The 12,531-nt window shown below is 44.0% G+C and overlaps 1 protein-coding gene across 1 annotated transcript in view; it reads left to right on the plus strand.

Annotated features, from left to right (window-relative positions):
* Positions 1 to 12,531, plus strand: part of LOC126473384 (protein ecdysoneless) — an 81,890-nt gene that overhangs the window by 20,723 nt on the left and 48,636 nt on the right. The window contains exons 3-4 of the mRNA XM_050100392.1: positions 8,729 to 8,816; positions 10,020 to 10,165. Coding sequence (XP_049956349.1) covers positions 8,729 to 8,816; positions 10,020 to 10,165 — 234 coding nt within the window. The remainder of the gene's footprint in view (positions 1 to 8,728; positions 8,817 to 10,019; positions 10,166 to 12,531) is intronic.

Genomic DNA, 12,531 nt, shown 5'->3' on the forward strand with positions numbered 1-12,531 from the left:
CAACGCTTCCGGAATAGGGCGTGCCCGGAAAAACTTAGGGCGCGCTGTAGCTTTAAGAGTAATGTGGGCTTCAAAATACTTGGCATGATCCAGACCAGCAGAGAACACGGACGAAAATTCAGAACACAATCCATCCAGCTGTTGATACGGAATATACTCAGATATGAGGTGCACATCATCATCAATGGAGAACCCGAACAACTGGAAAGCATCATAACCGAACAGGTTTTCAGTGCCCGCATGATCCACTACATAAAACGTGAGGGGCCTAACAACAGACTTGTAGGCAGTGGAAGCATCAAACTGGCCAATGATAGGAATTTTCTGTTTATTATAAGTTCTCAGATTTCGCGTAACTGGAGACAAGGGAGGGGAGCCCAACTCCAAATACGTGCGAGAATTAATGAGAGTTACTGCAGAGCCAGTGTCCACTTGCGTGCGAATGTCTTTATCCAGAACACGAACAGTAACAAACAACTTATTTGTTTGAGAAAGTACACAGTTAACATCCATGTCCGATGCCTCGTTCTCGTCGACACACAGAAGCAATGTGGCCTTTTTTCCTACATGAATTACACGTGGCCCAACGTTTTGGACACGCGGCCCTGTCATGCTGTATGAAACAACGTGGACAAGAAGGAAGTGCGGAACGAACCTGCTTCTGTGGTTGCTGTTTTCGCTGCGAGCATTGCGGCCCAACGCGGCATTGTTTACGCGAGCGAACCGCCGCCACATCTTCGTTCTCCTGCGAAACAGTCAAATTGTCCGTGTCGAAAGTTGACTGTACAGCGCCTACATCACACCACGCGTCTATTTGCACGCCAGCAGCGTGAGACACTTCAAAGGATTGAGCGATGCTTAGAACTTCCAACAACGACGGGTTTGGCAGTTGTAGGGCACGTTGCCGAACTTCTTTATCAGGAGCAAGCCGTAGAATAGCATCCCTAACCATTGAATCAGCATAAGACTCATGATGAGTGTCCGTGACAAACTGACATTTCCTACTCAGACCGTGTAGCTCCGTCGCCCAAGCCCGGTAAGATTGATGGGGCTGTTTACGACACTGGTAGAATGCCACGCGGGCGGCAACGACGTGGGTGTTTTTTTGGTAATAGTTAGACATGATTTTACAGAAAGAGAGGAAAATCATGGAATATAAAACCCTGGGCCAACTGACCTACACTGAGGCTAAGAGGAAATTTGAGCGCCTACATCCTGTGGCTATGACCTCCTCTTATGCCACCGCTACGAGAACAGTTGTCGCCCCCATCAGTTTGTTGCATTCCTGTCACCTCTCAGAACCAAAAGACTACACCTGCCCCTTTGACGGTGGGGGGCACTTCCCTCCCTGTTGCTCCTGCACCACCTACTTTGGGAACAACATCCCCCCAACCATCGGGGTTATCAGTCACCACTTCTGAGCTGGAGAATCATAAGTCTTCTTCGACTCCTTTCGCTACGAACGGGTCCCTTGGATCACTCCCTTCCCAGGTTTCTGGTAGTGGAAAAGATGACACTTAACAGTTGCTGAAGAGCCCAAAAGCAGCTGGTCGTAGGGCTTCACGCTCATCCTCAGTCCCATCCAGGGAAACCCTAGGATCTGTGAGAGAAATCCAAAAAGAAAGTCCCCAATACCAAGGGAATTGTGGTGGCACCCACACCACTGCTACCTAAGGATGAGGTGGAGATTCTGGCGTCTGCTGAGGACCTAGATCCTGCCAGTCCCTCAGACACAATGGATATAGACTGCTCACACAAAAAGCCAGTGGCAGCAGGTGACCCTGAGGCGTAAACTGCCTCATTGAATGTTCCACCTAGTCTCTCAATGATGTCATAATCCAGTGGAATTGAGGCGGTTTTTTGCACAGCCTGGCTGAACTACGGCAACTGTTAAGCTTTACACCTGCTTTCTGCGTTGCCCTCCAGGAACCCTGGTTCCCGGCAATGCAGACCCCTGTCCTCTGCTGTTATAAGGGATACTACAGGAACCGTAGTGACTATAATCGAGAGTCAGGTGGAGATTGCGTTTATGTCCTAAACTCAGTCTGTAGTGAACCTATGCCCCTTCAAACCCCTCTTGAAGCTGTGGCTGTCAGGATAAGGACGATGCAGGAAATAACTGTCTGCAATGTATATCTTCCTCCAGATGGTGCAGTATACCTGAATGTATTAACTGGACTGATTGACCAACTCCCTAAACCTTTCCTACTTTTGGGAGATTTTAACAACCGTAACCTCTTGTAGGGTGGCACCTTGCTTACTGGCCGAGGCAGAGATGTCGAAACTATACAGTCTCAGTTTGACCCTGCCTCTTAAATACTGGAGCCGCCACACATTTCAGTGTGGCTCATGGTAGTTACTTGGCCATTGATTTATCAATTTGCAGCCCAGGACTTGTCCCATCTATCCACTGGAGAGCACCTGACGACCTGTGTGGTAGTGACCACTTCCCCATCTTCCTGTCACTGCCCTGGGGTTAGGCCCACAGACGCCTGCCCAGATGGGCTTTAAACAAGGCCGACTGGTAAACTTTCACCTCTGCTGTCGCTGTTGAATTACCACCACATGGTAACATCTGTTTGATGGTTGAGTAGGTAACTACAACAATCGTTTCTGTGGCAAAAAACACGATCCCTCGCTCTTTAGGGTGTCCCCGGCGAAAGGCAGTCCCTTGGTGGTCTCTGGAAGTCGCTGAAGGAATTAAGGAGCGTTGTCGAGCTCTACAGTGGCATAAGTGACAACCCTTCCCTGGAGCACCTCATAGCCTTTAAACGTCTCCATGCTTGCATTCGCGAACTTATCAAACGACAGAAGCAGGAGTGTTGGGAGAGATATGTCTCAACCATTGGGTGCCATACGTCACCCTCCCAAGTCTTTTTCGGGTACCAGATCCCAACAGGTGTTCCCGGTGTTAACATAAATGGCATGTTATCTGCCAACACAAATGCGATTGCCGAGCACTTCACTGAGCACTATGCTCGAGCCTCTGCATCAGAGAATTACCCCCCAGCCTTTCTCACTCTCAAACGGTGGCTGGCAGTGAAAGACTTCATTCACTGTACGCCACAGTGAATCCTATAACGCCACATTTACAGAGTGGGAGCTCCTCAGTGCCCATTTACATTGCTCCGACACAGCTCCTGGGCCAGATCGGATCCACAGTCAGATCATTAAACATCTCTCATCTGACTACAAGCGACATCTCCTCGTCATCTTCAACTGGATCTGGTGCGATGGGGTATTTCCATCGCAATGGCAAGAGAGCAACATCATTCCAGTGTTCAAACCCGGTGAAAACCTACTTGATGTGGATAGCTGTCAGCCTCACCAACATTCTTTGTACGCTGCTGGAACGTATGGTGTGTCGGCGGTTGGGTTGGGTCCTGGAGTCACATGGCCTTCTGGCTCCATGTTAGGGCAGCTTCCAGCAGGGTCACTCTAGCACTGATAATCTCGTGTCCCTCAAGTCTGCCATCCGAACAGCCTTTTCCATACAGCAACACCTGGTTGCCGTATTTTTTGATTTAGCATATAACACGACCTGGCGACATCATATCCTTGCCACATTGTATGAGTGGGGTCTCCGGGGCCTGCTCCCGATTTTTATCCAAAACTTCCTGTCGCTTTGTACTTTCTGTGTCCAAGTTGGTGCCTCTCATAGTTCCATCCATATCCAGGAGAATGGAGTCCCGCAGGGCTCTGTATTGAGTGTGTCTCTATTTTTAGTGGCCATTAATGGTCTAGCAGCAGTTGTAGGGCCGTCTGTTTCACCTTCTCTGAATGCAGACAACTTCTGCATTTCGTACCGCTCCACCAGTACTGGTGTTGCTGAGTGGCACCTACAGGGAGCCATCCACAAGGTGCAGTCATGGCCTCTAGCTCACAGTTTCTAGTTATCGGCTGCAAAGTCATCTGTTATGCACTTCTGTCGGCATTGTACCATTCGTCCAGAACCAGAACTTTACCTTAATGATGATTCAGTCACTGTAGTGGAGAGATATCTATTCTTGGGACTGACAGCACCTCAGTGCTGTGTGTGTGTGTGTGTGTGTGTGTGTTTTGTTTGGGGGAGGAGACCAAACATTGTGGTCATCAGTCTCATCGGATTGGGGAAGGACTGGGAAGGAAATTGGCTGTCCCCTTTCAAAGGAACCATCCTGGCATTTGTCTGGAGCGATTTAGGGAAATCACGGAAAACGTAAATCAGGATGGCTGGACGCGGGATTGAACCATCGTCCTCCCGAATGCGAGTCCAACCCTCTGCTGCCTGAGCAACACCAACTGAGGTGCAGATCGCTCTGTGCTGCTGCAGCACTACAGAACCCTTCCTCAATTCTGCCTATGGGAGTCTGGTTTATGGTTCGGCGGTGCCCTCAGTGTTGTGTTTAGTCAACCCAGTGTACCAATGTGACGTTCACCTAGTGACAGGAGCTTTTATGACACATCCAGTGACCAGCGTCCTTGTGGAGGCCAGAGTCCCTCCATTGCAGGTTAGGCTTGCACAGCTGCTGGCCGGTTACATTTGCACACATTCGTAGCTCTCCTGCACATCTGAATCAACGTCTCATTTTCCCACCCAATGGTGGTTCATCTGCACCGGCAGCCCGGGTCAGGGCTTCCAATTGCAGTTCGTATCCGATCCCTTCTTTCTGAACTGGAGGACATGTACTGAAGCCACAAAGTGGTGTACAAATGGCTCGGAGCACTATGAGACTTAACTTCTGAGGTCATCAGTCCCCTAGAACTTAGAACTACTTAAACCTAACTAACCTAAGGACATCACACACAACCATGCCTGAGACAGGATTCGAACCTGCGACCGTAGCGGTCGTGCGGTTCCAGACTGAAGCGCCTAGAACCACTCGGAAGTGGTTTACACCGACGGCTCGGTGGCTGATGGTCACGTCTGCGTCATGTATGAGGTGCGGCTAGAAAAAAACCGGACTGATGCTGGAAAAAACATTTATTTACAATTTCATGTTATCTCCTTCAATGTACTCTCCTCCTCGGTCTCTACACCGCTCCATACGAATTTTCCAGTGTTCATAGCAATGCTGCAGATCATTTTCAGTAAGTCCATACATTACTTCCGTCGCTTTTTCTTTTACTGCTTCAACAGTCTCAAATCTAGTTCCTTTCAAAGCTGACTTGACTTTAGGGAAAAGAAAAAAGTCACAGGGGGCCAAATCAGGTGAGTAGGGTGGATGATCTAAGATGGGAATGTTGTGTTTTGCCAAAAACGTCTTCACTGACAACGCACTGTGAGCTGGGGCATTGTTTTGGTGAAGGATCCATGACTTTTTTCTCCACAAATCGTTCCGTTTTCTCCGTACTCGCTCACGTAGGGTAGCCAGGACGCTATTGTAGTAATGCTGATTCACTGTTTGTCCCTCTGGTACCCAATCAATGTGCACAATCCCTTTGATGTCAAAAAAAACAATCATCATTGCCTTGAACTTCGATTTTGACATTCGTGCTTTTTTTTGTCGTGGAGAACCAGGAGTTTTCCAATGCATCGATTGGCGTTTAGTTTCGGGATCGTAAGTAAAAAACCACGATTCATCACAAGTAATAACATTTTGTAAGAAGGTGGTATCACTTTCAATGTTTTCCAAGATGTCAGAACAAATCATTCTTCGGCGTTCCTTCTGTTCAATTGTGAGACACTTTGGAACCATTTTTGAACACACTTTGTTCATGTTGAAACTTTCATGAAGAATCTGCCTAACACTTTCCTTGTCAACTCCTGTTAACTCAGACACTGCTCTGATTGTTAAACGGCGATCTTGTCGAACAAGTTTACTGATTTTTTCAATGTTTGCATCAGTTTTTGCTGACAATGGTCTGCCAGTGCGAGTGTCATCACTGGTGTCTTCGCGGCCATCTTTAAATCGTTTAAACCACTCAAACACTTGTGTTCACGATAAACAATCATCGCTGTATACTTGTTGTAACATTACAAACGTTTCACTTGCAGATTTTCCTAGTTTGAAACAAAATTTGATGTTAACACGCTGTTCTTTCCGTACACTCAACATTTTCCGACGCACAGACAAAACGTCAACTACTTAAAACAGACGCCACGTGCAGACTGAGTGCAGGAGGCAGATGAAACTCGAGCAGTAGGCGGAGCGAGAGTCACGTGACAGGCCACGCGACTTTCAGCCTTATTGCATTCGTTTTATTGTTTCACCAGTACTAGTCCGGTTTTCTTCTAGCCACACCTCGTATGTCGGTGGAGGACATATTGAATAGCATTCCTTGCCTGACGGCTGCAGTGTTTTCACTGCCAAGCTTACAAGCTGTCAACCAGTGCTACCCTCGTCATCCTTTCGTATCGACCATCCAGGAGTCCGTCTGTGCGCTGGAATGGTCCGGTCGTTCAGTGGTGTTTGTCTGGACCCAACTCACATCGGAATCCCAGGCAACGAACTTGCCAACAGGCTGGCCAAACCGGCTATGTGGAAACTGCTTATGGAGATCAGCTTCTCTGCAACTGACCTGTGCTGAGGACTACGCCGCAAGGTTTTGCGGCTTTGGGAGACGAAATGGCATAACCTGAGCATGCACCACAAACTGCGTGCCATTAATGAGTCTATGAAAGTGTGGCAGTCCTCCATGTGGGCCTCTTGCAGGGACTCTGTGGTTCTCTGCCAGCTCCACATTGGCCATGCTTGAGTGACACATGGCTACCTCCTGCGCCGTGATGACCCACCTCAGTGTTGGTGCGACGCCCGGCTGACAGTGGCCCATATCTTGGTGAGCTGTCGTTCTTTGGCTGCCTTGTGGCGGACTTTTCAGTTAGTAGACTCGTTGCCATTAATCTTAGTTGACAACGCCTCATTGGCTAATTTAGTTTTACGTTTTATACATGACGGTGGGTTTTATCATTCTATATAAGTTTTAGCACATGTCCTTTGTCCCTTTGTGTTCTTCACTCTAATGCTTTTAGGGTGGATATTTTAATGTGTTGCAGAGTGGCTGGCTTTTCTTTTTTATTCTCGTTGTCGGCAAGACACAGTCATCTGGTCTCTTGTTTTCACCCCTTCTACCCGTTTCTTGCTTCTCTCTGTGGCTTTCTTTTCCTATTTTGTCCATAGTAGTATTGGTTGTCCTTCTGTCGACCTTCTGGTTCTTCCTGTCTCTTGTTATTGTTCTGTATGTCTCCTTTCTTTTCTTCTTTGCTGAGTGTAGTAATTTTACCAGGAACTAGGGACCGATGACCTTGCAGTTTGGTCCCTTCTTCCCCCTTTTAAACTAACCAACCGATCCTGCCAAAAATTGACAAATTTGGCTTTTTTTTGACTGAAAATAAATTTTCTACACAATAGCATAGTAGTTTTTGAAGAAAACTCAGTAAAACATTTTATGTGTGTTAGAAATAAGGTGCTCTTTTTATGACAGTTATTTTTATAGCAATTTTCGGGTTAGTTTAATTTTCTGCGTGGTTATCGAAAAAGCTTTAAAGGCTTGATCAAACAGTATATATTTTGTACAGGGCTGGGCATAATTCTGGTTCAGCTACATGCATTGTTTTGCACATACAAAGGTTTTTCGATGATTTTAAGCCACTGATGAATAAAATCTTTAATGTATAAACAACAAAATGATAATCAGCTGTAATAACCAGTTTTTTTAAATTATATCAAAATGCAGTACTTAAAATGCAACTTGTTTCTGTGAAACAAAATTTCGTGTGCAGTTACATGATTTGTCACTTTTAAAATCCAAACAATGAAAAATTTTTGTAAACATTTCTTGTAATTGCTGTGAGAATGTATGTCATATTATCATCTGTATCACTGTGAATCATCTGAGTATCTGCAATTCACGTAAAACCGAGTTTTACAAGCATTTTATTAGCTACTTTAGACTGCTATATTCTGGCAATGGATAAAACTTTCACAAAACAACAGTATGACAATTAATTATGTGTATTTGTCTAATTTCTTACAAAATTTGAACCAAGTTTAAAACATAGAAACAGCACACATTAAAAAAGCTCACTAAAATGCATTTTTTGCCCATAACATTCGAATGAAGCTAGATGTTTGAAAGTGAGTTTTCATTTTTATTGTAAGAATGCATTTTTTTATTTATTTGATTCATTTTAATCTATATCTGCTCATTCAGTTCGTGCTATTAACCTAGCATTAATTTCATCCCAGTTAAAATCTTCTGCAAGAGGCATTAACTGCTTTGCACAATTTGTGTGGGCACCATCTGTAGTTCGTCTTTCAAACCTCACTTAACGTAGTGTAAAATAACTACAATAATATAGATGTTCCAGTGGGTGTAAAAAATGGACACAGGTTAGGGCTAAATCAAATACATTTTACCCCATAGTCCTAGCTCAAATAGGAACTGAACATCAAGAACCCCCTCTCTCCCAATTTGTGATTCTGTGCACAGCGTTTTCGTACAGATTTTTTACGGAGCTTGTGTGCTGTAACAATAACCCCCCCCCCCCCACTCTCTCTCTCTCTCTCTCTCTCTCTCTCTCTCTCTCTCTCTCTCTGTGTGTGTGTGTGTGTGTGTGTGTGTGTGTGTGTGTGTGTGTGTGTGTGCGTGCGTGCGTGCGTGTCGTCTTTCACTAATTAACAGAGCTGTATTTAATTCATAAGTGTAGTACACATTTTTACTTCACTAATGCAACCTTCTCAATTCATTACCCTGCTTCTCATATTAAGAATAAGGCAAATGATATGGTTATATTGTTCCTGTACAGGGTTGTCGATTCTGATGGCGAGTTTTTGCTGATTGAAGCTGCGGAATGCCTCCCTCTTTGGGCAAATCCAGATACTTGTGAAGGAAAGGTTAGTGACAATAAATTAAGTGAAGCTGTCTTCAACTCAAATGTTGGTTTGAACACCTCACTGTCCTACAAGATTTGATTCTATTACAATTGGTATGTTCTAGCCATCCCCTGACCTGAAAATTAGCTTAATTAACCAGATATACAGAGACCTAACACTTAACTAAGAATCTCAACCATGATGCAAGTTGATTTTCTCTCTCTCTCTCTCTCTCTCTCTCTCTCTCTCTCTCTCTCTCTCTCCCCCCCCCCCCCTTCTTCTTCTTCTTCTTATTATTATTATTATTCCTCCTTTTTCTCCCCATGTGTATACAAAGCATTGCTGGTAATGACAGTCATGTTAACAACCAAACCCAGTGGGTCTGAGATGATGTCTTGACACAAACTCGTGAGTAACGGATGATCTTATCCCAACTCCTAACATAAAATGCCATGGATGCCACCAACAAGCTATACACCTGAAGATTCTACAAATGCATGGGTGTCTTCATGCAGAATGACCTGCCAAGAATCAACAATTCTTTACGACTCTGTATTGGCCACGCTAGAATGACATATGAATACAAGCAGCACCACCTTATTGCAGCTTGGTCCCTCTTTTATCAGTGGCAGGGATTTTTAATATATGTCTCACTTTCTCCATGATACAGCTAACTCAGAAGCTAGCAGAGTCATTACCCTCAATTTTTTCTGATGACATCCTAGGAGTGAACTTTGTTTAACATTTCTTAAGACAGTGCCAATTTAGAACATTTTGTGTCACTGTTCAGAAGTGACAGTCGAGCACTGCTACAGAATATTTCATAAGCAGTGTCAATATATAAAATACTTAGTTTCGTGCAATGGAATTTCTCTATTCTTGATCTCGTAAATATGATATGTCCCAGTGTGATATAAAACAAGAGGAACCATTATATGGATTAATACTTCCCCAAGCATTCAAACATAATGATTATGTAGTGGGGCACAAATTTTTTTATGATGTAGGAGTTACACACTTACATCTTCCAGATGGAATCTTCTTAATGTGTCAAATACAAAATCTGAAAGTATGAAATCACACATCCTTATATAATGCTGCTTGTTAATGTATTGATGTTTTAACAAAATCTAACATATAAATGCTGTATGTTCTGTAATCAGGTAGTAATTACTATGCTCTCAAGAAAGAAAGGTGCTATAAATATTGTAAATTTCTCTGCAGGTATACCTCTTTGAGGGAAAAGTCCATATCATTGAAGAAAGGAAATCTATTTCCATACATCAAGCTGTTAACCGAGTCAGAAACCCAGAGGAGTCTACAGAGGCATCACAGAGCATACAGGACGCCATTCTTGAGCGAATTGGCGGGTATGGTGGACAATATGCTTATATGGCTTTGGCAAATTATTCTAGTAGTAAATAGAAAGTTTAATGGGGCTAATCATAATACTTTCTTGCTTTTTGTCTTATTTTTGGTACAGTTTTTATAGTACAGTAACATACTACAGTTAGAAATATTTTATCTTTTCTGTAGTTTTCATGGAACCAGAGGAGAACAGCAAAAATCATGAAACTTAGTAGATTAAAACTGTGTGCCAGACCAAGACTCAAACTTGTGACCTTCACCTTTCACAGGCAAGTGCTCCACCAACTGAGCTACCCAAGCATGACTCACGACCTGTCCTCACAGCTTTTCTTCCTCCAGTACCTCATCTCCTACCTTCCAACATTCACAGAAGTTATGTCTCCAGTTATTCACTCTTCCAGAAGTGCAAGTTCTATAAGTTTTGGACAAGAGTTTAGGTAAAGATTGGAAGGTAGGAGAAGAAGTATTAGTGGAAGTAAAGTTGTGAGGACAGACATGAGTGGTGCTTGGGTAGCTCAATAGGAAACAAGTGTGGCCTGGTGACAGGGTGGATTATCGTCCATAAAAATTTCATCGTTGTTTGGAAATATGAACTCCATGAATGGCAGCAAGTTATGCCTAAGATGGCCGAACATAACTATTTCCAATCAGTGTTCGGTTCAGTTGGACTAGAGGACCCAGTCCACTTCATATGAACACAGGCCACAGCATTATGGAGCCACCATAGGCTTGCACAGTGTCTTGTTGATGACTTGGGCCCATGGCTTCAAGAGGTCTGTACCACACTCGAACCCTACTGTCAGCTCTTATCAGCTGAAATTGGAACTCATTTGATCAGGTCACAGTTTTCCAGTCGTTTAGGGTCCAACCGGTATGGTCGCAAGACCAAGAGAGGTCTGCAGGCAATGTCGTGCTGTTATCAAAGGCACTCGCAGTCGTTGTCTGCTGCCATAGCCCATCAACGCCCACCAGACTGTTGTAAAAGACACGTGTCATACGTCCCACATTGATTTCTGCTCTTATTTCATGCAGTGTTGATTTTATGTTAACAGTAACAGCTCTACACAAATGCCGCTGCTCTCGATTCGTGTTCCAAGGGAAGACTCCTTCTGAGTGGCTGTAAGAGCAGCATCTGTGAAGGCTGCGCCATGTGGCGTACCATGAAGCAATGCGTAGATGTTGCAGTGCAGAGTGGAGCATCTGTGCTGGTCTTAGTGAGTTCCAATTGACAGGCTATCAATGTCCTACAACTGACCCTGAACTGAGCGAGCAGTTAAATGCTGTTGCTGGAGGATGTGCTTCACTCAAGCATCCAGCAGGCGGAAGTACATCCGTGACCACATCACTGAGGGCAGTTTCCTGAATAGCAGTGCCACTGGCTTGCTGATGCATGCACTGCTCGGAAGAGTGGCTGGTGCCTCCTGGTCCAGCCTGTAACAAGCAGTGTATTAACAGACTGTACACAGTGTCATATCCACAACACGTGACACATGCATGATATTTGTAATCTCTGGAGGAGACACATGTGGATCAAGTTTGAGCAACCCATAGGGCAAAGACATTATGCTGGAAGTGTAATGTACTTGGCCTAAGGCTGGTATACAACAGTGCCACTAAATTGAGGTTGTATTAGATGTGCTTTCGGGTTACTGTCTGCATACTGATTCTATCGGAGTCACAGTGCATTTATAGTAACTGCCAAAGGGTGTTGCTGTAAATGTTCTTGAGTGGCAAAATGCTTCACAAACACAATTACCTTCACATCAAGTGATCTGTTTACATCATGGAAGAAACAGTCTTTTGGAAAAACATGAGTAGGATTTATTTCTGGGAATGAAGTGGTCAGTAGTGCAGTTTTGGAAAACCATTTTCTAAGAGAGTTTTGTGATTCCCTGTAGAAACTAAGTTTTTATTTAATACATATGTTACGTTGAGAAAGTGATTGTTAAATACTGTACATATATCTGACTTGTCAGTAACAAAAACATTTTTTCATATCCATGACCTTGTATTGTTCACCAGACACTCCCTTCATGACTGACCACATAGTTTTAATTTTATCCTGAGAATTAACTATTCTATTTGCATAACACAAGTTTTTTGCCTTCCTAATAACACGTGTAAGCATCTTACAGTACTTTTTGCAATGGGCTACTGCAGCTCAATTGTGACTATTTCTAATATAACATTTTGCTGTTATAATTTTCACTTTATTCTACTTTATGCTCTTATCCCACCAGTCAACCACCCGGGTTGCCTGTTGGTGCTAGTACCCTTTTTTAAACATTTTAATGGAAAGCAACGTTCATAAAGAATGAGAAATAAGTGAGGAAATCATTATATTTACCATATATGTTATCAGCACTAT

The sequence above is a fragment of the Schistocerca serialis genome, chromosome 4, assembly GCF_023864345.2.
Source record: "Schistocerca serialis cubense isolate TAMUIC-IGC-003099 chromosome 4, iqSchSeri2.2, whole genome shotgun sequence".
In the NCBI taxonomy this organism is placed as follows: domain Eukaryota; kingdom Metazoa; phylum Arthropoda; class Insecta; order Orthoptera; family Acrididae; genus Schistocerca; species Schistocerca serialis.